Source organism: Oryx dammah, unplaced genomic scaffold, assembly GCF_014754425.2.
Source record: "Oryx dammah isolate SB20612 unplaced genomic scaffold, SCBI_Odam_1.1 HiC_scaffold_14, whole genome shotgun sequence".
In the NCBI taxonomy this organism is placed as follows: domain Eukaryota; kingdom Metazoa; phylum Chordata; class Mammalia; order Artiodactyla; family Bovidae; genus Oryx; species Oryx dammah.
Genome location: NW_024070198.1, coordinates 22431295 through 22458096, shown reverse-complemented (window position 1 = coordinate 22458096; position 26802 = coordinate 22431295). Strand labels below are relative to the sequence as shown.

The window sequence follows — 26802 nt, the reverse complement described above, 5'->3', positions numbered from 1 at the left end:
TGCAGTGAATCTGCTGGTCCAGCACTGTGTCCTGTGTCATGTCCGCGCGTGCATGTGTGTGTGTGTGTATCCGGAACCAGACAGACACGAGCATGTGGTGATACAGGCCCCTGCAGGGTCAGACCAGGGCATCCACTTGTACCAGGCACCTGGCCGTTATCATTCATTTAATCCTTGCAACAACATTAATAACTGTAGGTGTTATCACTCAGTTTGAGGACAGGGCTCACAGAATTGGACTCACTTGCTCAAGATCACACCAGGAGAATGGGGCAGGGTCATGATTTTCACCTGGGCTTGTTTGACTGCTGGGCCCCAAGCCCGTCTCATGAAACCTTTTCCCCTTTTGGCTTCTGAACTCAGAAAAGGAGCTGAGGACTCTTGCACAAAGGAGCAGGGAGAGGTTTCTTTTCCCAGCATGAATAGCAGTGTCCCAGGGACAAAAAGCCTTCAGTAAAGAAATGAAATATTAATGACAGAAAGGCAGAGAGCAAGCTGAGTCAAGGAGGGGCAAGGTTTGCAGGAGAACTCAGGTGGATACCTGAAGCTGAGAGCTGCAAGGGTTGAGGGCAGAAGTACCATTTAGATCAGCAAACGACTCCTCCTGTTAGTCATTCACTGATTGGATCCTTCTGTAGCCCCACAGGGTAACCATTCCTACCCTTCTCTTCCAGTTGAGGAAACCAAGGCTCTCGGAGCTTAAGTCACTGGCCTAGAATCACACAGCTAGGAAATGGTTTAGCTGGGGTTCCCTTTAAATAGAAAGACCATTTTTCTCCAGGGCGCCTTCTTGACTAAACACAAGAGCTGAGAACAGTGGGGAGCGGGGCTCCAGAAAACCAGGCCGAGGCCTACCTCTCTTTCTCTCACTTTGCCACCCACCTCTTAAAGATCCACAGGAAGCTTCACGGAGCCCAGAGGTGGCTGCTGCTCTGAAGGCCACCAGCAGAGGGGGCAGGCGGTGGCCAGGCCCCGCCCTGACAACAAAGGAGAAAGGCTGGGGAGGCTGTGACCCTTTGGGCTTCGATTCTGCCCCAGGGCTCTGCAGCCCCTACCCAGTGCCCTGGCCCCAAAGTGGGAGAGACGGGCTGCAGCAAAGTGGTAGAAGTCCCTGGAGCCCACTTAGATCACTGGAGGGCAAGAGAAAGGGCTGACTGCAGAGTCACACACAGACACTGCCTGCCCCTTGTTAACAGAATGGGAACGCAAGTTCCTAAGGCTGGACAAGGCTGGCATGCGGCCTCCGCACACCCATATGGGAAAGGATGCCCCTCTGACCCCACCAGGGTACAAGTCTTAGCACTGGCTGAGGGCCCCTCAGCCGGGGCCAATCATACTTATTACATCAGCCAGGCCTCTCCCTGGACCAGGCTCTCAACACTCATATCGCCAACACAATCCCCAGTCTCTCCTAGACAACCTGCTCTGGTGAACTGGAGCCCACCAGCCTCCCTTGCTGCCGAGAAGGCAGAAGCCTGTGCCATTGCACCATCACTTCCAAGCCCCTCTGATTCTGTCTGGGGCCACAGAGCAAGCCTGGTCTGGGCTTTCGAATATGACTGAGGCTTCCCTGGAGCCTCGAGATGACAGGGTCGAAGCAGTTTTCCTGCCTGGAATCTACAGATGGCATTAGGAGAGAAATAGATAAGGAGCTTGGGTTTGCAAGCAGCAGCCCATCCTGGGGCCAGAGGATACCATACAATTCAACCATCCCTTCAACTCCCCCAGCTCTGGTGGGGGTGCAGCCTGGATTTCCTCCTGACTCACTCCCCAGGACCCCTTCCCACCCTAAGACCCTCAGATCTGGAGAGCAGCAGGTTGGGAGGAAGGAAAAGAGGGAGGACGGGGCAATTCAGGGGCTGGGATGCTGATCCAGGCAGGGGGGAGGTGTCTGCACAGCTGCAGGCAGCCCCCCTACCCCCAGCCTGTGAATGGGCGCATCACCCCCTCCCGCCCGCCTGCCACCGCTCCTGAAACAGTTGGTCCTAATGAGCGCAAAGCAGGCAGGGCAGCTGTGTGCATTATCCATATGCATGGGGAGGTGTATATTTATCCTCACGTCCCACCCCACCCCGCAGCTGCTGCCAACCCCGATGCCAGGAGGGTGAGTGGGCACGAGCACCCAGGCTGCTCAGGGCCCTGGGCCTCCTCTCCTGCCAGCCCTCCCTCCCCAGCCCACGCCCACAGCCTTCACTTGACCCATTTTGGAGGCAGAAGTTTGTGTGTGTGCTCCAGAGAGAGAGAAAGCGAGAGCGTGCACACATCATTTCCCCAGTTGGTGCTTTTGATTTCCTCTGAAGTATCTTGATTGCAGACGTACAATGGCATCTTGCTGCCAGTGCTCCCTCAGCAGCTTCTGGCTCTGCGCCCCCGCCTCCTCCCCAGGGCCGGGGTTTTCTGCTGACTCTGGGGCCCATGACTGGCTGGCAGGGAAGGAGCAGGGCCTGACCCCGGCTTCCATCTCTCAGCCTGAGCAACGGGACCCAGAGGTCCAGCCTCAGTCCTTCCTGCTCCTCGGGCTGGGGCAACCTGCACCCTGACTGCCCCCCCTGCCCCACCTCCTTGCTCCTTTGGACCTCCCACTGCCTCCTAGTTGGTCCCTTTGTCCCCACTGCTTGGCCGCTCACCCTAGTGCTCAGAAGAGCCATTGTTCTAACATTCACTTCCTCTGTTCAGATGCCTGTGGAGGCCCCGCTGCTCTGGGACACGCAAGGTCAAGCTTTATCCTATCGCTCAAGTCCCCTCTGGTCTGACCTCAAATCTTTTTTTATCGACCTGTCAATCACGGGGTCTCCCACACACCCTGAGCTCCGGATGAGCAATCCTTGCTGCCCCCTGACAGGGATTCATCTCCCCACCTGTGTTCATAGAGACCTCCTCTCAGGGATGTCTGTCCTCTCTTGTGTGTTTTGTTCACCCCTCCTTTAGGGCATGATTCAAGTGCCACCTCCCCAGAATGAAGGCCTGACAGCCTCTAGCCCACAGGGCTCCCTTGGGAAACATTCAGAGCTCCGACAGCCCAGGCATTCTGTGTTCATTCATTCATCCATCATTCATTCATTCAGCAGATATCTTTTGAGTGGAGGCAGCGCACCTACAGTGCTTCATGTCCTGGACCCCTCCTCCCCTCCCCCCACCGCCCCCATTCACTCATGCCTTTCTGACCTCATCACTCCCTGCTCTGCCTCTCACCCACCTTTCCAGCTACTCCTTGCTCTTTCTGAAACAAGCATCTTCTGCTTTTAGCCTTTGTGGTTGTTCCCTCCACCTGGGACTCTCTTGCTCCAAATATCCCCAGATCTGGCCTTCTCACATTCTTAAGATCTCCGCTCAGTGTCACCTTCTCAGCAAAGCCTTCCCCCGTCACCTACATATATAAGAATTGCCATTCCTCCTTACTCCTACTGACAAGCCCTGTCCCTGCTTTACTTCCCTTCTTGGTACTTATCACCAACTCACAGTTGTTGATTTCTTTTAAAAAAATATTTATTTATTTATTCATTTGGCTGCTCCGGGTCTTAGTTGAGGCACACTGGATCTTTAGTTGTGGCCTGTGAACACTTAGTTGCAGCATGCAGGATCCAGTTCCCCAACCAGGGATTGAAGCCAGACCCCCTGCCCTGGGAGCATGGAGTCTTAGCCACTGGACCACCAGGGAAGTCCCTTTACTGACTTCTTGATTGTCAGCTCTTTCCGACTAAGTTATTAGCTCCAAGAGGGTGGAGTTTGTGTATTCCATTCATCAGTGTATCCCCCGCATTGGACTAGAGGCCAATATTAGAAGCACAGCAATAATTATTAGTTGAATAAATGAGTGAGTGAATGAATGAAACAGGCACTGTTTCTTGGGCTCTGAAAAGTCAAAGATGACTAATATCTCACGTCCTGCAGGGACGCACAGGCTACTCGGACACACAAGCTATGCAGCCTCTAACCTGACACGTAAATCACAATGAGTTAGAATACCAAGTGAGAGTGCTAAGTGCATGGGAGTGTGGTTGGCCCAAAGGAACTTGAACATCGTGATAACTATCAATGCTAGAAAGCGGCCTACACCAGCCCCATCTTGGCATCTCACACACATCTTTCATTATTCTTCATACCCCCTCTAGAGAGGAGGGGAGGAATGCACAGAGAAGATGAGACTCAGGCTGGACAGGCAATCCAGGCAGAGAGAACAGCAGTCACTGGGGCACGGAACCACATGGGCTGCTGGAGGACTGACTCTAAGCCTGTGACCTGACGGGTGGAGCTCAGGGAGCTGCAGCTGGTAGGGATGGCATTTGGTGTGGAGGGAGAGTGCCTATGTATTAGGCCATGAGCTGCCCATTTGCTCAGTGCCCTGCAGCAGGCACACACATGGAGAGTGTCTGAGGACAATATCCAACTCACAGCCAGGCAGCCAGGACACCCATATGTCAAGTGACTCACTGCCATTTTTTTTCAAGTGGGCTAGAAGTCTACACTGCCCTTATGGCATGGTTCTTGGAAGCCTGCTCCCTCATTCCACTTCTTATCTGCAATTCTGAGATGTTGCCTATACCACCTCTAGACCGCATTCTACAGGCTGTTACAAACTACACTGCACCCTACCCCACACATCACCCTCTTCTTGCCTCAATGTAAACCATGAGAAATAACGTATGGCATTGAGCAGATGGGTTCTCTCTCAAAAAAGACCCAATTATTGAAGATCTAAGTGCAAGGAGATGTCATAAATAACCCAGTTTGCTGCAGTTGAGAGGAATTAACCACATAGCAATTAAGGAAAACTGGTCGCCTGTGGAGGAAACATCCAGCCTCCCAGTGCAGAAGTCCACTGGCAAGTCCTGGCATCATAAATGCCAGGGACAGGGAATTTTAGGGAAGAAGCCCTGGGCTTGTAAAGGCCTCCCTCACTCAGAGGATATGATTCTCACACACTGGAGAATGTGGTAGGGGCCAAAGCTCTACCCACAGATTTGTTTGTTCAAGAGCTTTCATAACGCAAGGGGTGTCTCGAGGTTGTGAGTTCTCTGTCACTGGAGGAATTCAAGCAGAGAGTGAATACATCCTGTGCTGGAAGGGAAGGAAGATTTTGGAGTGCAGGTGGATGGGGCAGAGTGTGGGAGGAAGACAGATGCTGGAGGAAGAAGCTTGTATCCTGAAGGCCGGGCCCCTTCATGGGGGCCTCTCACCTCTCACCAGAAGTCCCCAGGCCCAGTTGCCTCTGCCTCCTGATCGTTTCCCATTCCTTGCAGCCTCTAACGAAGTTTCTAGAATCTTAGCCCCAAATCCCAGGCTCTTGCCTCAGCACTTTGGCAGAGTAAAGAGAGGGGGCAACTGAAGAGTGTCCTCTATTTCCTTCCTTGCCTCTTTAACTGAAAAAAAAAAAAAACAAAAAACTGGATTCAGAGAGTTCTAGAACCAGTACCAAGATCCTAGGTTCTAGAGACCACTGTTGCTAAAGCCCCTCCAAGGAAGTTTTCCAAAAGCCTACAGGGAGAATCTCGCTATAGAAGAGGGGTAAAGTGTGGTGGGTCTGTCCAGGGATATCCAGGAATTGTTTTTCTTCCTCCCTTTACCCCACAGCACCCTTTGCTTGCAGGCCTAGAGCACTAGGCTGGGGAAGGGCATCTCCTAGACCTCCCAGCACCACACACCCAGTCTACAGAAGGCAGAGATGGGATGGGGCAGGAAATCCCCCAGGGGGCCAGGTCTGATCCTGAAAGTGTTCTCAGGTTCTCCCCCACCCTCATACGGGAGCAGATGAAGGACTCTGAGGAAAGGGCATGGTGGAGTGGGTGTATGTGAACAGGGCCTAGAAGAACCCAGAAAGGAGGTTAGAACTCAGGGTCTCAGCCTCCAGAGAGGGCCCTGGTGCACTGACTCAGCGGCCTCCCCATTCAGGGTGTTCCCCCACTGCTCCACCCGCCTCTCCCGCCCCCAGGGTGCCCTTTGAAGTCCGGAGGGGGCTTTGATCTGGGGTCTGCCCCGCTCTCAGCAGGCCAGGCCAGATGCGCTTGGGGATGGGGGTAGGAAGGGTAGTTTGAGGCGCAAGGGCCGACAATCCCCCAAGCCTCACCCTCCCCCTGCACCCGGCCTGGGCAAGGAGACTGTTTCCGGCTGTTGCGGGAGGGCACTCGACCCCCCCCGACCCCCACCCCACGCCTTGCAGCTGTTCCCCAGCTGCCCAGCCCCACCCCAGAGACAGCTGGGAGAGAGGCTGGGGGCGGAGAGCGGGGCGCAGCTGCTCAGCTCCGGGGCTGGGACCGGGGAGGGCAGCGACATGAAAGAGCCCGGGCCCGCGGGGGTGGCGAGCGGAGGAAACCCCCCGGCGGTCGCCTCCCTGCGGGCTCCGCACATCTGGCCCGCAGGAGCCATCAGTGGGGTGGGGGAGAAGCGCTCCGCTCCTGACACCCTGCCCTGCCCCGCGCTGCCCGGAAAGGGGCGGAGCGATGGCCTCCCTGGGGAGGGCGGGAAGACACTGCCTGGGGGGCAGAGCCCGTATCTCTGAGACAGCGCTTCGCGGAGGGAGGCACAGGGCGTGCCTGTGGGTGCGGGGGTGGGGGTGTCTCGAGTGTGCAGGGTGAGAAAGGCCTCCCACACCTCCTCCCGCCGGCCCCTGTTCCTGGGGCAGCTCCAGCTCTCCAGGCCTCCTCTGCCCCTCCTCTAACACTTTTGGGAGGTGGGTGACAGCTGCTCCGACAAAGCCAGGGACAGCTGGGTAGCTGGGGACAGCTGGATGGGGTTAGCCTCTCCAGGCTTCCCTGGCTGCCCAGGCACCCCTGGCCATACTACACACAGTTAGCTGCTTGGCTGCCTACAGCCTGTGTGCCTGGGTGTCTGTTTGCTGTGGTGGGCTTTCAGAGGTGGGGCCTGGTGGGATTCAAGACCCTCCCACTCCCACCAGAGTCTCTCCTCCATATCCCACTCTCATTGATGTACATGGAGAAAGAACCTCTTCCATCCGCTAAACCAAAACTAGGCCAAGTGGGAAAGAAATCCGGCAGCTTTCCGCCTTGGCTCCCAACTCCTGGCACAGAGACTGTCCCAGGGTTCCTGACAACCGGAGAAAGCGACAGAAAGCGACAGTGAGATGGGAGCAGATGTGAGTAGAGTTAAATGTCTATCTGTCCAGCAGCACCTGCCCCCAGGCATCCTGGGTTGGAGGAGTACTGTGCTCCAGCCATCTGCCTCTCAATAGTCCCCAACAGGTGCAGAAGAGAAGGGGGCAGGCCAGCTGTTGTCATCCCGAACTCCTGGCTCTGGCTCCTTGCCAAAGTGGGAAAGGGGGGATCAAGGTCCACTCACTGCAAGACTGAGTCATTTTCTACCCCATAGGATAGGAGGATGGAGGAACTTAGCAAGACCAAGACCTTGGACTGGCCAGCCCTACTGGCCGGGGGGACAGGGACTGACGATGCCCTCCAACTTGCATCCTTTTCCTGAGAAGAGGGGTGACTAGCTGTTGGTAAAGTTTGGACCCCTGGTGAAGGACTTACCCATAGCTCCCTGTCTTGCTCTAGCCTTTCTGGGGTGGGAGGCATTCAGGCCCTGATTCCACCCAGACAAAGGGAAAGAACTAGGCACCCAGGAAAGGTTGCCCCTTCTACTTTACACATAAGCAGATCTATGAAAAGTGTTAGGCAACAAACCAGAGATCTTTTAAAAGATCAGCCCCCAATATTGTAAAGCAATTATCCTTGAATTAAAAATAGATTAAAAAAAAAAATTAGCCCCCACCCACCCTCACCTGGCTCCTTCCCCAAGAGGGCTTGGTGTGCCCTGCCCATCCTTCCACCCTACCCACAGGTCTGACAAGCAGGTGCCTGGCCAGTCCGTCATGGCAGCACTTCTCAAACCCCAGGATGTGTCAGAATTACCAGGAAGTTAAAAATGCGATTCTTGGGAATCCCAATGGTCTGGTTAGGACTCTGCGCTTCCACTGCCGAAGGCAGAGTTCAATCCCTGCTTGGTTTGATTCCTGGTCAGGGAACTAAGATCAAGCATGCCTTGGCAAAAAAAAAAACCCACACAAAAGCGGGTTGCCCTCAGTGATTTCCACCGAGTCCATGTAGGGCCCCAGGAATCAGCTCTTTTTAACAAGCTCCTGACACACTGGACTTTGAGAGGCTCTGCCAAAGGGGATGAGGGTAGGATGTCTTTTTCACCTTGCCACCCAACCTCCATGCTTCCCTGTGTTCAAGATTTTCCCGCCTTCTCTTCTTCCATGCTCACTGGAGGAAGGGGCAGGGGCCAGAGCTTAAGCCACCAAAGGAAGAATGGAGCTAAGTGCCCCCCACCCTTATCACATCAATGGGGGCTGAGGCTCCATTAGACTAAATTCCAAGATAGAGACTGCTGTAGCTCTGTGCCCTTAGACCTACACAGTGCCTGGCGCTTAACATGTACTTAATAAATATTTGTGGAGTGAAGGAGGTAAACTTTGCAAGACTCATAGAAAGGTATTTTTTCCTTTGTCTGTCCTTGCTAAGAGCATGTTGGCAGAAACTCAAAGAGATGCCGGGGCCCATGCAGCAGGGAGGCTGGGCCTAGGAGGCCCTCAGCAAATATTTGTCAAATGAACCCAAGGCCGAGAGTAGATATAGTTAGTGGCTGACGAACTGACATCCACAGGCCTGGAACAGACTAAACCCAGAAGAGAATCAAGGCCAGGGCTTCCGTCCCTAGAGGGGGCTCCTCCTCACACCAATGCCTGAAGACCCCAGGCCTGGGGGAGTTGGGGGTAAGAGGCGAGGCAGGGAGTGGGACTGCGCCATTATGTTTATTAGAAGGTTGGATTTCGGTGTGTGCTCTAGACAGATTACAGAATAAATACCTGCGCCTTGAGAACAGGAAGTCCACGATTCATACAAAGTGCTCGCTACAGGAAGTTGCTGTGTCAAAACCCAGGCAAGGACCCAACTCCGGGCAGCCCCTCCTCTCCCGCTGACCTCGACAAGGGCTGTGCTATGGTTTCTTATTTTATTATTTCTTTTATTTCTCTTTATTATTATTAATATTATTATTATTTGCTTTTGCTGTGGTCACTATCATTGGCAAAGTTCCTTTTCCCCTTTCCTAGACATGGGGTTCCTGTCTTTAAGATTCCATTCTGAGGCTGAAGGTGCCGAAAGCTGCTTGAGAAGTGGCCTTTGAACTCCGTCTGGGAGGATGGTGAGAAGGAAGCAGGAAAAATCATTCTTGGTTTAAAAAAAGAAAAAAGCCCCACAATCTACAGGTCATTCCTTATTCAGTCAGTGATCACACTGCCCAAAAGAAAACCAACAGGAGAAGCAGGCCAGTGGGCCCCTGGGCCCTCCTCCCAGGGCTGGGTGAGGAGAGTCGGAAACTGCCCCTCCCCTCAGGGCTGTAAAGGAAGCTGAGGCTCCTTCCAGCCATGGGGTGGGAAGGGGAAGGAGGGGAGGGGAAAAGGTGAGACAGAGAGAGAGAGAGAGCTCAGCGCCTTGAGGTAGACGCTTTCCCAACTCCAGGGCCACCTGCGGCCCCGGCCCAGGCCAGCGCCCACTGTCACCTCCTCCGCGTCCAGGAGATTCATTAAAAAAAAAAAAAAAAATCAAAACAAGCCCTAAACAAAACAAAATCCAAAAGGAAAAGACTTAGGGGAATGGAGGAGAGAGGGAGGGAGGACAGGAAGGTAGAAGGGCAGGTCTCTGGATGCATCATCCCCGAGCCACCGGGGGCTGGGGGGGCAGATTTCCCGGTGCTCGCCGCCCGCGCGGCGTTAGCTCGTCACGTAGTGTTTGGTGGACGGCTGCCCATACACCCTGTAGAAATCTTGGTGGCCAGGCTGCTGGGAGGCATCGAGCCAGTCTCTGACCGCCAGGCCGGGAAGGGACTGGGGGACGGAGGGGGTGGGCGGGAGCGGGTGTGAGTACTCCTGCGAGGGTACTGTCCAGGGGAAGTGGCCGGAGCGGGGGTAGGGCTGGTGGCCGCCGTGGTTGGCCACGGAAGAACAGTAACAGTTGTCCACAGAACAGACGAGAATCTTGCGGCCGCCATACTGGGGGAGCATGGGCTGCTGGGCGGCGGAGCCGTTGGGATACTGCGATGGGGGGAACACCGGACTCGAGTGCACTGGTTGGGCGCCGCCCGGCAGGGCCACCAAGTGCTGCGTGGAGCTGCAGGGCCCCAGGGGCTGCCCTGACTGGCCCTCGCCGCTGGCTGTGCCCGCTGCCCCATACTGGCCGCCCACGGGGCCCGACGATGTCTCTAGGAAACTGGCCTCAGGGAAGGCCGTCGAGTGCTTGCGCTTTTCCGCCCCAGAGCTGCTCATGCCACAGGGGTACAGGGGGACGCTCTGCAGGAAGGGCACCGGTGTGCTGAAGGGGCCTGTGGAAAGTTTGGGCAAAAAGTTGCTAAAGCCCCATCCTAGGCCATCCCAGCCTCCTCTCCCCGGGGAACTTTTCTATGGGGCCAAGCACAGTATTGTCTTGATGCTGGCTACTCCATTCCCATTTTACAGCTGAAGAAGCCAAGGCTCAGGGAAGTACTATGGCCTGCCCAAGGTCCCACATCTGGAAGTGGCAGAGCCAGAATATGAGGCAAGGCTTATGACAGGCCAGGCTACCGCTCAGAGGGAAGGCTCTGGCATTTACCCTTGCCCAGATGGTTCCCTCAACCTTCCCAGGTGGCTCAGTGGGTAAAGAATCCTCCTGCAATGCAGGAGACACAGGCTCGATCCCCAGGTTGGGAAGATCCCCTGGAGGACGGCATGGCAACCCACTCCAGTAGCCTTGCCTGGAGAATTGTATGGACAGAGGAGCCTGGCCAGCTACAGTCCATGGGGTTGCAAAGTATCAGATGCAAATGAAGCAAGTGAGCATACATGCAAAGGTTTCTCTTCCTGTGATTGAGGATCTCACTCTCACCTTCTAGCATCTTCCGCAGCTGTTTCTCCTTCTTGGCCACCTCGTTCAGGAAGAGCTTGGAGTTCAGGTGGCCGATCTTAGGGGGAGAGAGGCTGCTGCCTGTGCAGGTCTGGGTCCTGGGGGCAGTGGACGGGGTGTCTGCTGTGAGGAGGTATCTCGCGTAAGCCCGCCCTACCTCCCCCCACCCCCCGTGGGCCTGCCCCTTCCTGCCCTCCCCCACGTGTGTTCCCCTGAGGGCCAGTGGCCATCTGCTCACCTGTCCATTAGGATTTTCACAGACTTGGTGTTCTAGGGGGAGAGAAAAGGGTGTCAGTGGGAAAGGCAGCATGGGAGAGGGGAAGATGGAAGCGGCCCCATTCTCCCTCTCCCCACGAAGGGCTGACACTTTTGAGGCTGGCCAGAGTGTTGCAGGGGCAGAGGGTGGGGTGCCTCTGTTTTCAGAAGACTGAGCTCTTGCTGTGTGACAGACAACACTATGAGTGCTTTCCAGACATCCAGCATCTTATCTAAACAACTAACAAGAAGGTTCTGCAGGCACTCAATATTTCATCCAGAATCTTTGGGGCAGGATGTGTTTCGGATTATGGAATTTTCTGGATTTTGGAAGGGACGTGATGCCTGTATCATAATATGTGATTACGGAGGACACCATAATCTAACACATCGATGTTTCTGCAGCAACATTTCAACATTTGTACCAAGTAAGATCAATAAATACCATAAATTGTCAACATTAGTTCAAGTCAAATGTTTGCTGTTAAATGAGTTGCCTGAACTTTTCTCTTTCGGTTTTCAGAGATTTTTAAAAATCTGGAATTATGGATGACAGATAACAGATCTGTATGGAAAAGACCCTGATGCTGGGAAAGACTGAAGGCAGGAGGAGACAGGGATGACAGAGGACGAGATGGTTGGATGAAATCACCGATTCAACAGACATGAGTTTGAGCAAGCTCTGGGAGATGGTAAAGGACAGGGAAGCCTGGCCTCTGCAGTCCACGGGGTCACAAAGAGTCGGATAGGACTGAGTGACTGAACAAAAACAATATTATCAACCCTATTTTATAAGTGAGAGAGCTGAGGCCTAGGGAACGTATATGACTTGCCAAGGTTGTAAAGCTAGAAAGAACGGGGGTGGTGGGGAGGTTCTGAATCTATGCACGCTGGCTGCAAACCCCTGTGGTGGGGGAGCCAGCTGGGGAGCAATGCACACGGACTCCAACTTAGAAATGTCCCCCTGGGTCCCACCAGCCAACCCTGGGCCCAGCCCACCTTCATGAAGCTGACATCCTCTGTCTTGTCGAAGAGTAGCTGTAGGGAGCCCAGGAGCTTCTTAGCCTCCTGCATGCGCTCCCCGAGATGCAGCGCCTGCGCCGCGTTCTCGCTGCAGAATTTGGCCTGGGCCTTGTCCAGGACCTCCACTGTCTGCCGCAGGTCCTCGTCTAGCAGCTGGTGCAGCTTCTCGTACTGCAGTCGCACCTCCTCCTTCAGCTGGCTCACCTTCTCCTGCAAGGGTGGGGGAACTGGTGAGTATGGGGGTGCCTCTGGCTGCCACTCTTGCCTGACTCCCATCCTGGATAGGGGAGTCTGGGACCCCAAACCCCCAGGCTGCCTAGGGCTTCCCGCGGGCAAGGTCGGACCTGGAATCCTGAACTGGTAGTACAGCAACCCTGGCACCAGTCGGGGGCTCATCCACTAATAGGTCATTGAATGACTGAGCAAGGGATTCTGGCATAGAGAGCTGACCATGCAACAGGTCCGAGCCCAAGCAAGGAACTAGCCCCAGGCCTTGCACCCAAGCCATCCCCACCCTATGCCATGGGCGTGGGCTTGGCTACCTCCACCAGGCGTTTGTCTGACTCAAGTTTGTACAGCTGGTCCTCAATATCCTGCTCTCGCTCCTCCAGTCGGTCCTGCTGCTTCATCAGCATCTTCTGCAGAGACAGTAGGGGGATGGGCATCAGAGGGGCTAAGATGGGTGAACACCATCCTTCCCTGTACAGAACAAACTCATCCTATTGATCCTTTGACCCAGATGATCTAAAATTTCGGGATCTAAAAACCCTTCTGGCCCCCGTGAAATCCCAGGGCCCTGGAAACAACTGCCTGGCCAGCCTGTCCCCAGGAACAGAGAACGGGGAATAGCTTCCCACACATATCTAAACCATGAGCTTTCTGAGGGCAGGGTCAGGCCAGCCTCAGTTCTAAGCACTCTTCCTGTATAGAATTATCTAATCATTCCAGTAATGCTATGAGATAAGTACTATTATTATCCACATTTCAGAGAAGAGGAAACCAGAAAGGTTAAGTAGTTCCTTCAAAGTCACACAGCTAGTAAATGTCAGAGCTGGAAGACAAACCTAAATGACCAGGCAGTAGGGTCTGTTCTTATCCAAGTCGTGGGGCCTCTCTCTGGGGAGCACCATCTTAGAAATGGTACAGAGCTTCACACAGCCTTCCTGGGTCTCACAAGTCCTCTGGCCCAGCCCAGAAATCTTATCTTATGCTTGCCTTACACTTGCGGGACATCAAGCCAGCCACCTGACCCCTGGCTTGCTCCTGACACTGAGAGCTAGGCCTCTGAAGTCCTTGCTAGTCGGACCTGGAGGGAGAGGAGACTCTGGTTCTCCGAAGACCTGAGGCCAGTTTGCTGGAAGGTTCTGGACCATACTGCTCTTCTCAGTGCTTAATCTGACTCCACAACCCCTTTCCTCCCAGTGCTGCTCATCCTGGCTGTTCCAACCACCTTGTTTTCCTCCCTTACCAGACACACCTCTTGAAACAAGTCTCTTTCCTGCCCAAGAACCCTCAATGACCCCTCCTTCCAAACACTGTAGGCTCTTACGACCTGCTTCTCCCAGTCAGGTGGGCTGGTATCTTTTCCCTGACATTGCACATTTGAGCTCTGGGGAAGGCAATGGCACCCCACTCCAGTACTCTTGCCTGGAAAATCCCATGGACGGGGGAGCCTGATGGGCTGCCGTCTACGGGGTTGCACTGAGTCGGACACGACTGAGGCGACTTAGCAGCAGCAGCAGCAGCCTGCTGATGCCTTTCTGTAGCCCATGGTGCCTTCTCCCATCCCGTGTCTATCCTTCAAGGCCCAACTTAAGGCTCCGCTCCTCTCCATGGCCCCTGCTCAGAGGCTCTGAAGGTCCCTCCCTGTCCTGCCGTATGGTGGGGCTGTCACATTGCTTTCCTCCTATAGCTGTGGTGTCCAATATGGTAGCTAGCCACTAGTCACAACGTGGCTATTTCACTTTAAGTTAATTAAAAGTCAAATACACTAACCACCAGTTTTTCATGTGTACCACGCTCAGTTCAAGTGCTAGTGGTTACTATACTGGACACTACAGGCACAAATCGTGGCCACGTCACAGGAAGAGCTATAGGACAACAGTATTCTAGAGTCTGTTTGACAAACTGCACTCTGATCTCCAAACAAAACTCAAGGCTTCTTGAAAACAGGGCTTTGCTGCTGTATTTTTCTACTTCCCTTCCCAGTTGAGACCTAAGGACCCCAGCACCCTACAGATGCATAACGTTGTTTGCTGAATAAACCCATGAGTTTTGCGCACAAAACAAGATTTGCAAAACAGAAACAGACCCTAGCTCACAGTAAGTGTCCACTCCACAAGAAGTGGTTCTTTTTCTTCCTCTGTGTACACCTCAAAGTGCCCCTCAAGTTTGACCCCGTGACCCTCACTCCCATTCACATTCAGGTGGCTTCCTCAAGACAAGCTGCCAGCAATACCTCCCTTTTACCCCCAACCCCTTTTACATATGGGGAAACCAAGGCCAGCAAGAGAGTTCAGCGACCCTGTTTTGTGTTGGTAGTGACCCTGCAAACAGAAAACCAAATCTCTGGGGCCAGGAGGAGGCATTCAGATTCTGAGCTGGGAAAGTCTGGGACACACTGCATCCCCCCTTCCCAACAACTTGACCTTTCAGTGACCCAGGACAGCACCTCATGACATGACCCACGGACACAGCCCTGCCCCACTCCAGCACCTCCAGCAGGCCCCTCACCCCAGCCCCACATGCACAGGAACCTGCTGCCAGCCTGGGAGTCAGAGCCTGTCTAGAAACACAGCTGGGTGGGAGCAGGAATGGAGGTAGTGACACATCCTTCCTCCCTGTCTGTGAAACTGCCCCCAGTCACGTGAAGAGGGCGGGCAGCCCCCAGAGTACAGCCCAACTACATGTACCCAACTGCACAGGCACACACAAGCACACACCGCTCCCTGGGCCCTGAGACCACCTCAGGCACACTGTCTCACACACACACCCCTGTACCGTGAAGGCAGGGCCTCCTGAAGGCCCCAGACAACAGAGGGAGGTCTGCGTGAAGGTGAGGTGGCAAGAATACCAAAGGACTTTAGACCTTTGTACCTCCCTGCAACAAAATTCTGCCTGGTGGCTGCCTCGTCCCCACACTTGGGAGGACAGTCCCCCAACCCAGATGCACCCGAGGCTCCAGGCCTTCCCAGTGTCCAGGACATCTGAGAGCCCAGGCTTCACCCACCCCGACACATCTGTGCACCACCAAACCCCTCAGTATCAGAGTAGGGGTATACCTGGGGCTGAGTCCCAGATGAGGGGCAGGAGAGAGGCAGCCCCAGATGGGATCCCAGCCCCTTTTCCCTCGGAGCCCTGGAGTGGGCCTGTTCACTCCCATCCTGCAGACCAGCGGGAGGCCCCCACCCCACCCCTCTGAAACCCCCTCAGGGTACAGCCCAGGGAGGCACTTTAGGTCTTGTCCCAGGGGGTGGAACTTCTGGGCTTTTCCCACATCCACTCCTGGCAGCACTGTCACCCTAGGACCCTGAGGTTGTCCTCCCTTGACTTCTGGATCCAAGTCCTAATCCTTGCCTGCCCCGAGCCCTCTGGGACAGAGCCCAGCCCAGACAAGTGGGCACATTCCCTAGCAGGTGGCTGGGTTTTATCAGCCCAAGCCCAGCTCAGAGGCCATCGGCCTTCTGTCTCCAGTACAGGGGGCAGGGAGAGGCCAGGAACAGGAAGCAAACTGTCATGGGGTAGGAGCCACCCTTGGCCTGGGAAGGGGGCCTACCTTGTCCAGCTCCCCCTTGCAGGAATCACTCTCCCTCGGGGCTAGGTGATCTTACTCCTGCCACAGTCAACACCTGGCGGAACAGCAGCCTGGGGGGAATACTGCTGTCTCAGACAATGGAAAATTGGGGTTAGGAGTGGTGGTGGGAAGAAGGGAAATCCGCTTGCTGCCCCTTGATCCCCTCAAGTGACTGAATCAGGTTGCTGCTGCTGCTGCTGCTGCTAAGTCGCTTCAGTCTTGTCCGACTCTGTGCAACCCCAGAGACAGCAGCCCACCAGGCTCCCCCATCCCTGGGATTCTCCAGGCAAGAACACTGGAGTGGGTTGCCATTTCGCTAGAAGATGGGGAGCAGAGGAAGCAAGGACTCCTTCCTCTACCAGCAGCCTCCTTTCCATCTCAACCTCCCGGAAATTACTGAGAGTTGAGGCTCCGTTACCTACCTGAGAAAAACCCACAGGTGAGAGATTTCCCAGCTTGACTGCCTCTTAGTGCAGGAGGCAGTGGGACACACACTCCACAAACTGCTCCTAGCCTGAAGCGGGTCACCTGGACCGTGGCACGCCTCAGGGTGCAGAAGCAGAATGGAGAGAACCATGGTCTAGACTAGCAGCACTCAAGAGGCCACACCTCCTGCAGAGGAAGGGGCACTGTGAGGCCCAGCCCCACTCCCACCCCTGTTCCTTCCCTGAGCACTTAAGACCTTCCACAGTCTGCTCCTGGGCCTGTGAGGCCAAAAGCATCAGGAAGACTTGGGGGCTCACTATTCCCACACTTCCAAGACCCCCATACCTGTCGCCTAATGTTCTAGACTCTGCCTTGAGCTGCTCTCTCCGATGCCCAAGCCCAGCTTGGAGAGGGGTCCATCATGAGCCCCTCCCATTCCTGCCCTGGGAAAGCTTCCCAGCCTTCTGGAGACTGACTGGCCAGGCCCAGCTGGCATTTCTGGTGCCAGACTGGACTGGGCAGACAGGTAAGGCCATAGAGACTCTAGGCTATATAGAAGTTAATAAATGATAATAATAAAGTCCTCAAGTCAACCTTGAAGAAAAGCAGTCAGAAGGGAACAGGGCCCCAGGAGCCAGGCCAGGGGCAGGCCCCGGGTTTTTTAGAGGGGGCCAGGGCTGGAGGTGAGAAAAGGGTGCTGGGCAGCCGGAGCACCTTTTCCTGCTCACATGACCCCCATGCCAGCTCCCACTCTGGAGGCAGCCCCTGCGCAGTGACCCCCTCCTAACCTCCTCCCCAGCTGCCAAAGCCGCCCCCCACTCTCCCGCATCAGCCCTAGTCCCAAAAGTATATTAGTCAGCCTCTCCCCTCTCCTTGGGCCACAGCACTCCCACCTGGCCTCAGAGCAGCTTCTGCCTGGCCTCAGAGCAGCTTCTGCCTGTCCTGGTCATCCCTTCCTGGGCCTCAGTCCCTGCCTGGGGCTACTGTGTGAACCCCTAGGCTGCAGACAACCACAGACCCAGGGTGAAATGGCTACAGGGCAGGAGCCAGGGCAAGGAGAAAGGCGGCACCTCGAAGGCAAGCCCCGGCAGACCCAGAGAGGGCTTCCCAGCTGCAAAGTGGAATTAGCTTTTGCCATGCAGAGAGCAGCGCTCTGGGGCAGCAGAACAAAGAGGCGAGAGAGAAAGCCCCCCTTTGTCTGAGTTTGAATGCCAGGCCAGCCGGGAAGGAAGACTTTCCCAGAGCCAGGGATACGGCCAGCCAGGCCTGCCTGCTCAGGCCGGGGCCGGGGCCCCAGCCAGTCTCCCCTTCTTCCTACAACCACCCTGACTACCCCCAACACAGCATGGCAGGATCCATCTGGGCTTCCACCTCCAATACCCACCTCGGGCAACAAGCTCACCCAAAGGTGTGTCCCCTTCCCTCCCCACTCCAACATCCCCATCAGGTGAGAAAGTTACACAAGACTCATAGCTACCAACCAACCACCATCAGGCAGGCAGTCACACACACACTAGTGCCATCACTGATAGACATGTGTGCACACTCAACTTCCACTCACAGGTATACAGCAAGCAGGGCACCCCCCGCCCCAGCCAACAACACACACATGGATCTTCCCAGCCCCACAGTCAGACACAAGACAACTCTGTAAGTCAGTCATTCACACTGCACCTTCTCGGAGATATACAAGTGATACAAAACAGTAGTTCCGCATGAGATGCACACCCAGACACACCAGTTACACACGCACATCTGTGAAGATGGATGCACAGGCACTCAGAGCTGGGGGAGGCAGAGTAATCAACAGGGCCTGCATGACAGATGCCCAGCTGTATCAGCAGGATCCTGGGGTGGAGCTGGGGGTGCTGGGCCTCCGCCTCAGGTTCCTTCCTCTCTGCCTGGGGCCCAGGGAGGAAGGCCAAGCCCTGCCCCCTTCCCAATCCTTCAGGATGGTAAAGGAGCAGGTACCTGACCCTCACACTTCACACACACACAGCCTCCCCATCCTAGCTCCCACCCCACCTAAGACCTGAGGATTATGGTCAGTGGAGGGCGGCAGGGAGCAGTGGGGTTGATACTGCCTGAAGCAGGCTGCAGCCACAACCGGGCTCTAGCTGGGCCAGGGCAGCCCTCTCTCCCAGAGCCTGCCTGGTGACAGACACACGAGGCAGAGACCTAGGGTGCCCTCCAGGGTCCCAGGGCAACCCCTCTAGTCAGCAGCAATGGGAGCAGCTGCGAACCCCAAACTGGCCCAAGAAGTGGGATCCTGTCCCCAGATAAAAACCTCTTCTTAACTCTAAACCTTTGAGAAGTCAGGGTACAGAGTCCTGGGAACATTTCCAACCTCAGTCTGGGGTACTAGGAACCACACAGAGGCACAACTGTGACCTGAACACACACACACACACCCTGCCTAACCATTTACAGACACATCTAGGCCTTATCTTGGGTCTTCTTTCTGTGTTGAGGAAGGTTCTAAGATAAAGGTGCTCTCAGCTCAAACCAGTCCCAAGTTGCTCACATGAATCCCTACACCTGGGGTCTGAAGAGGGTTTGACCACCTGGATGCCCCAATCTTGGGTCCTCAGCCTTCCATAGCCCCAAAGGAGAACACATTGGGTCTAAAGATGTCTCGGGAGCATGGTCTCTAGGGTCTACCCAGTGGGCATCCAGGCTTTAGGGCAACATGGCCTGCACACTGGCTTCACAAGGGCAGAGTGGGGCAAGGATTTCAAAGGCCTGCCTTTGAGCCCCCCTGCTAGGTGGAAGCCTTGCTTGGCTCCCAGCTCTGGGTCCCTGCACAGGTGGGTGCTTTGACTATGGGGCAGAGGACCACCGGGGGAGATTGATCAGGGTTTCCTGTTTCTAGCCAATAGGGCATTTCAGCAGCCCCTACCCCTTCTCTGGGACGACGGAAGAGGAAGCACAAGAAGCAGAGCTGTCTGTATCTTAAGGTGTGATCCAGGTTTCCATGCGTCTGCTCCTGTATCTGGGAGAATTCTGTTGCCTTCATCCATGGCACCAGCAGGGGCCCTTTAAGACAGCCTCCCTCCCACAAGGGAAAAGAGGCCCAGGAAAAGGCCCCTCCCCCTGGCTGGCCTAGTGAGGATGGAGCGCAATGGGTTCTTCCATTCAGATTCTCTGCAGCTCACCCCCTCCCATGAGGGTGAGGCCCTCCTGTTCAGTAAGTTCAACTCACACCGAGTGGCAGTGGCATGGAGCTGAGACCACTGCAGGGTTTCCAACTCCAGTGCCCTGACACCAGAGAGGATCTGGAGGGCCTGGGGTAAGGGAGCCTGGGAAGGGATGAGGCTCGGGCTGCGGGGCACAGATGCTGAGCACACAGAACTGCACATCTGGTTGTGATGCAACCCACTACTTCTGCGCCTGCCCACAGCAGGAACAGGAACGAACACACACACAGAGACGCACATGCACATGGAGCTGCTAACAAAGTTCAGGTCCTTCCATGCGTTCCAGAACCTGCTGGTGGGAACTCCAGGGTACACTGTGTACGGGTGCCAGGTACCTTTGAGGGCAAAGCAGACAGTCTCAAAGACACTCGAGAACACGGACCCACATCTACAGACACTCTCCTACTACCAAATCAGGCACAACGGTGTTTTCTCCCTCACTGAAAGACACCTGAGCACTCCGACACAACTAAGGGCATAAGCCGTGGGTGCACACTCTGCACGCTTACTCATCACCCTGGTGGTTGTCCCTTTCTCTGCTTTTCAGCCACATCTCCACCTTTCCCCTCCTTTCATTTTCCACTGTCAAACCCAGGACAGAGAACTGGGCAGCTTTTCTTTCTCTGCACTTTTCCCAGCCTCCTTCCCAGCCCTTCTATCTTTATTAACAGCTTCTCAATACTAGGGACAGTTTGGGCTCTGCCTGCCCTGGGTGGAGGGTGGAGTACACTAGGGGCTCATATCCTCCCCTAGGCCTCTGCCTTTTCCAGTCCTGATGTGTGTGAGGGGGTGGCTCTTCTCTCCATCCTCCCCCGTCACACACACACACTTCCTTTAAGAATCGAGAGGCCCTGCCCTGGCACAAAACCCCAGGGCCAGCCCATCCAATTGGAAACTAATTATACAGCAAATTTTATTTGTTATCCCTGCCCTCAGCCTGTGGCAGCCCTCCTGCCTTTTGTTAGCTGTATGTGTATGTTTGTTAATTGCTAAACAGTGACTCATTCTGACTGGTCCCCCTCACAGGAAACAGCCCCCATCTCCAACTGTGCCCTGTTCAGAGCTTCCTCATACCCAAGCTCCCACTGGCCTCGACTAGCCTCCAGGGGTCCCCACCCAGCAACACTCCCAGTCTCACCCCCATGATATCACACCCAGGCCCCAAGCTGGGGCTTCTGAGATGGCTCAGACAGTCTCAGGCCAACCCCTTCCTTCTGGTATGACTCAACCCTGAAAGCCAGGGGACCAGGGAGGAACCTAGGAGGAGCCCCCCTCCACTGAAGGGGACGGAAGTATTGCTTCAGTCCAGCTCCACAGCCAGGCCAGGCCCAGAGGCCTGAGGGGGAAGGCGGTTTTGACATTGGCCGCTGCTGCAGGGTGTATACAATGGGAGGGGATGCGGTTCCATAATCACCCAGCCGGCAGCCCAGGGGAGCCAGCTGCCTGAAACCAGATTGCTAGGCGGCTCAACCTTAAACCCACAGGATTCTTTTTCCGTCTTCCACTTCCCCTCCCCAAATGTGGGAGGGCTGTGATAGAGGGCTGGGCTGGGAGAAAAGGGTTCAGGGTGATGAAGACATACTTTAAGGTGTGTTCATGCGGACGCGTGCAACACACACAGGCACACCGTGGGCAGTGATTCTCACACATGGAGAGGGGGTTACAGGGAATGATCCCAATAGCCGAGATGCTGTCCTGGTGATGCCGTTGGCTGCCCAGGCCTTGGCCAGGGGCTCTGTTCTCCCTCCGGAAGCTCCCCCTCCACCCCCCCAGTGTGTTTCCAATAGGGCTTGAAACTAACATGGCTGCTTTTGTTTACTTCCTCATTGGTATGCCAGCATCATGGATCATGTCAGCCACAGCAGCGGCACCAGGACACTCATTACATAAACAGCAGCTGGAGAAGCAGGACCTGGGTCACTGCCTTTAGTGACTTCCCCTAGGGCCTACGGAAACAACTGCCGGGGCAGGGAGCTGCGCGCAAATCAGAAAAGCAACAGCCAAACTCTGCCCCTGACAGCCCCACACCTCATTTCTATAAGTGACTCACAAGATGGACCCTATGAGCACAGGTGCGGGAATATATCAAGTAGCGATTGGGGACCCTTCTTCCCAGGACCTTGCCTCCAAACTTACAGAGTAGGAGTTTGGAAAGGGGCCTCTGGCCTGATGTCACAAGAGTCAGCCTGTCCGGAAAGGTGGTCCCAGGCCGCCGGGAAGGAGGGGAGTGTGTGAGTGTGTGTGTGTAGGGTACTTGCCCGGATCTCATTCCTCCGGATCTCCACGTCGCACACCGAGTGCCCCTGATGCGCTCCGCTGTAGTAGCAGCAGTATTGGCACACGGCCACCTGCTCGGCTTCGCAGTGGTAAAGGCGGTAGGCGTTGTGCTGCGGGCAGCTCCAGGCCCGCACGTCGTCCGCCTCCACCAGGAGGTGCCCGCGGGCGGTGGAGGGCTGCTGCAGGTGCGTCTGCACGTGGGACTGGCAGCAGGGCGCCTCGCAGCGCAGGCAGACCTTCTGCGCGGGCAGCGGGGGGCCGCGGCGGCAGAACACGCAGTGCAGCGCCGCCGGAGGCTTCTCCACGTGCAGGGCGTTGAACTTCTCCACGATGTTGGTGAGCTTCAGGTTCTTCTCCAGGCCCGGCTTCTGGTTGTAAGCCTGGTTGCACTCCGGGCAGCGCACCAGGCCGCTGTCCTTGGCCCACGCCTCACTGATGCAGCCCCGACAGAAGTTGTGTTTGCACGGCAGCTGCACCGGCTCCACGAAGACGTGCAGGCAGATCGGGCAAATGAGCTCCTCCTCAAAGCAGTTCTTCCAATTCTCCGCCATGGCGGCGGCGGGCAGGGGCTCCGGGCAGGTCTCCCCAACTCCCCGACCTGGGGGGTCCGTCCGGTGCCGCGGGAGGGCAACCGAGCCCCGAGCGGTCCCGACAGTCGCTCAGTTCACCAGCGCCTTCCGCGCGCCCGCCCCCCCAGAGGAGTGAGCCTCGGTCCTCACGCAGCGCGCGCAGCCGGCTGCGTCTCCTCCTCCTCCTCCCGAGCGCCTAGCGGGAGGCGGCGGACTGCGCCAGGGCCGCGGCCGGGGCACCAGCCCTGGAGGGGAGCGCCGGGGTCCAAATTCCATATAAGAGGCCGCCTCCCGGTCGGCGCGGCTAGGGCTGCGGCGGCCGGCGGCCCGCACTCCGGCCCGCGGCTGACATTGGGGCGCGCCCCAAGGCGGACAGAGCCCGGGAGCCGCACACTTCCTCCAGAGACGGCGGCGGCAATGGTGGCTCTCTCCTGGCTCGCCGGCGCCGCGCCTCCCTCACCTCGTCCAGGGTCTGAGAGGCCGGGGAAGCGAGTGCGGCCCGGCCAAGGACTGCTAAATCCGGACCGGGCGGGCGAGGCGAGCCTGTCCCCGGGCCGCGGCGCGGGCGCCCACCGGCTGGCCCGCGGTCTGCGGGTGCGGGCTGCGGGGCGCAGGCGGGCCGACTCCGGGGCGCTGCGTGAGCGCAGGGGCAGTCATTCAGATGAAATTCCAGTCCCCGGCCAGAGACAGCAGCCCGCCTCTGCCTTCCTCCTCCCTTCACAAATAGAAACGGAAGGGGGAGGGAGAGAAGTGGAAAAAAAAAAGCCAACCAGAAAGGGAGGGAGGAGAAGCCCCGGCGGAGCTCCGGCCTGACCCCCTCGTCTCTACTTCTGCGCTCCCCCGAGGCCTGGCGCCCGGCGCCCCCGCCGCAGAGAGACCCCGCTCTCCGTCTCCGCGCTGGGCGGGCGCCCCGGCTCTGCCGAGGAAAACAAGGATTGATCAAACTAGAAAGGAATTTTTCTCAACTGCTAATGAACAGGAGGCTCGACTCCCGGCCTTCCCCTCCCCCCCCCGCCCCGGCCCTCCCCCTTCGCCACCCCGGCCCCCCCTCCCCCCCACTTTCTTTTCTTCTCGGCCTCTGCTCCGGTCTTCGGGGCTGCGGTCGGAGCCAGCTCGCGGCGGCGGAGCCGGGCCGAGCCAGCCGGGCCGGGCTGCCTCCCTCAGCGTCCAGCCATCTTGAGCTCCCGGCAGCCGCCGCAGTGGCGGCCGGGGGTCCGAGCGCGCTCGCTGGAGGGTCCTGCAGCGTTCTTTCTATCGCTCGCTCGCTTTTTTTTTTTTGGTGGGATTTTTAAGGGGAGGGCTGGTGGCCTCCCTCAGATTAGAAGACAGGGGAGAAAATGCCAAGTCCCGATTTCTCTCCACCTCTGCTCCACCCACCCTGGTTCTTTCCAAAAAATAAAAAAAGATTAGAATTGGAAGAAGTCGGCAGAAAGGCGAGCGCCCGCGGCCCCCAGCTGCTGCCCAGGCGACGCGTCCGGGGCGGGCCCGAGCCAGTCGCTCCGTCTGTGGGTCCGTTTGTCCGCCTGCTGCTTCTCAACTGGGGGGAGGGCACACCGGGCAGGGTCTCCGCAGCGGCTGTCGCCTCAGAGCTTTATCCTCAGATCAAAAAAAAGGGGGGGGGGGAGGGAAAAAAAGCCCCAACACTCTCATCACAGCCACCTTCAGCCATCTTGCGCGAATTATTATTTCAGGAATAATCTGTTTAATAAAAATAGCTGCGTCTCTAACCCCCTCCCTCTCATCCTGGGCTCCCCGCCCCCTTTTAATAACCTCGATAATAAAAATGATCTGCTGGCTGGGCAGTCCACGGCTGCCTTTTCCTGCCTCAGCTCGCTCGGGCTTCGGCTCTCCTTCCCCTAGGAAGGGGACGGGAGGAGGGGGCTCGCGCCTGGGAGTGGGGGGCTTCGTCTCTGCTGCCCGCCAGTCGGCTGTCTCTGCTTTAGTGGTGAGGAAAGAGAGCCCTCGCCACTACCGCGCTGTTGCGAGGACGGCAGTGGGGGGGAGGGGCCCCAATTCGCGGGACCGGCTGGAGGGGTGCACAGGGGTTCCCGATCTTCCCGCCACAGCTTGGCCTCGAAGTCTGAGCCCAGGAATGGGGAGGATACAATGAGCTCGGAGCAGAGCGCGGCGGGCAGGGTGGAGACGCGAGCGGACTGCGGTGAGCCGGGGTCCCGAGTTAGCGCAGAGAGAGGCGGAGGCAGGAGGGTGGTGTCCCTACATCAAGGCCGGTCCCGCTACTCTGCGAGGGTAGCGGGGGGGAGACTGGGAGGTGTAGGCGAGGAGAAAGCAGCAGCACTACGGCGGCGCCTGTAATCAGCACCGGCTGGTTCTGTCCACCCGGCACTGGAGAAATAAGCGGACAGGGAAGGGGGAGGAGGGGCGGGGCGTATTGTCCGGAAGTGCTATAACAGTTGCTGAGCGCCCGGCTCCTCCCCTTATCCCTGTCTGGAGTTGGGGGCTGTTCCGGAGATTGTTTCTGCTATTGGTCCCCAAACTGAGACTCCGCCTCTTTAAGGCGGGGCAACCCGGGGCTCACGTGATTTGCACTAACTTCGGTACATGAAACATTGGGGATGGGGGATGAGTTTCTCTGCTTCTTAAAAGGGAGACGATAATGCTGTGGAGTGGGACCACATCTTCTTAGGCCTCTTCACCCGTGTCTCCTTTTACCTGAGAGGGAAAGGAGGATTTGTCAATCGGCTCATCTGTTCTGATGGAACTCAGCAGCAAATTGCAAAGGTTCACTGTGCAGCAATTTCCCCGGTATCCTCAATATTTTTACCTACATTTTTTTTTTTTTTTTTGATACTCTATTTTCGGCTGCCCAGGGCAGCATGTGAGATCCTAGTGCCTCCACAAGGATAGAACCTGTTCCCACTGCAGTGGAAGTGAAGAGTCTTAACCACTGGACAGCTAGAGAATTCCCTTCCCTACATTTCTGAGGCTCAAATCTACCAAACAAAATATGCATTATTAGTCTCTTCAATTTATAAGGAAATGGAGGCCTAAAAAATTGGAGTAAAAAAAAAAATTGGAGTCAACCTGTCAGTTAACAAATGTTTAACAAAAGTCTCATGCACCAGGCATTTTTCTAGGCCCTGGGGATTCCCGGGAAAATATGTACCCCCCCAAAAAGCTTAACTAATTATGTAAGATAATTTCTGTGGCAGAGAGTAAGGGACTCACACAATATTCTCAGAAAGTGAAATTTGAGCTGAGACCTGAGTATTCAGGAGGAGTCAGGGCTCCCCTGGTAGTTCAACTGGTAAAGAACCTGCCTGCAATGCAGGAAATCCCGGTTCAATTCTGGGTCAGGAAAATCTACTGGAGAAGGGTTAGGCTACCCACTCTAGTATTCTGGCCTGGAGAATTCCATGGACTATGCAGGCCATGGGGTTGAGAAGAGTCGGACACGGCTGAGAGACTTTGACTTCACAGGCAAGTGACAATCTGGGTGTGGCACATGTGCTTAGTCATGTCAGATTCTTTGCGACCCCGTGGACTGTAGCCCTCCAGGCTCATCTGTCCATGGAATTTTCCAGGCAAGAATACTGGAGTGGGTTGCCATTTCCTTCTCCAGGGGAGCTTCCAAACCCAGGGATCAAATTGTGTCTTCTGGTTGGCAGGTGGATTCTTTACCACTGTGCCACCTGGGAAGTCCAAAGAGTGCTTCAATCAGAGGGAAAAACAAATACAAAAGCAATGAATAAAGTATGTTCCAGGGCAGAAAGAAGGCCTGTTGTGAGGGAGAAGCCAGGCAGGAACCAGAATACACAGTGTCATGGTAAGGAGTTTGGACTTGAAGCTGGTTGTGAGAAGCTACTAGATTTGGGATGTATTTTGGAAGTAGAGCCAAATTAGATATGGGATGAAGAGGAATCAACACATAATAGAGTAGGAATGGGATCAAGATATGCTTATCACTGTATGAATACAGAATATTCTTCTGAATTTAGGATTTGGGCCTTAAGAAGAGCCTGGGCGGTGATGCCGTTTACCCAGAAGGAGAGAACTGGAGAGGATAAGATTTGGGTGGAGAGATTTTTGAATAGTTCTAAATTATGTTTGAATTGGTTTAGCTATCCCAGTGGAAATTCCAGAGGAGACAGTTGTATATACAGACTCAGGGGAGGTTTGTGCTGAAGATTATGCATTTGAGATTCATGAGTTTATTCTAAATGGTAGACCTGAGATTTAAGCCCAGTTCAAAATGACCCATGAGTCTGATCCTTTCATAAAACCAGAGAGCCTCTCTACTTTAGGAACTTCATCTCTTTATTCCTGATTGGGTGGCTAATATGGGTCCTTCAAGGACAGAGCCTGTATCTTTTAGTACTTTGCATCCCCTTGCATGGGAGGTCTTATGCTGA

General features: G+C 55.7%; 1 protein-coding gene across 1 annotated transcript; it reads right to left on the bottom strand.

The window, feature by feature from the left end:
• Positions 1–8748: 8748 nt before the first annotated feature.
• TRIM8 (tripartite motif containing 8) lies at positions 8749–25749 on the bottom strand. The gene is made up of 6 exons (XM_040254304.1): positions 21845–25749; positions 12713–12808; positions 12147–12380; positions 11131–11162; positions 10875–10990; positions 8749–10335 (listed from the first exon to the last, which is right to left on the bottom strand). The coding sequence occupies exons 1-6, from the start codon at positions 22412–22414 to the stop codon at positions 9728–9730; spliced, it is 1656 nt and encodes a 551-aa protein (XP_040110238.1). The 5' UTR covers positions 22415–25749; the 3' UTR covers positions 8749–9727.
• Between the last annotated feature and the right edge of the window lie 1053 nt (positions 25750–26802).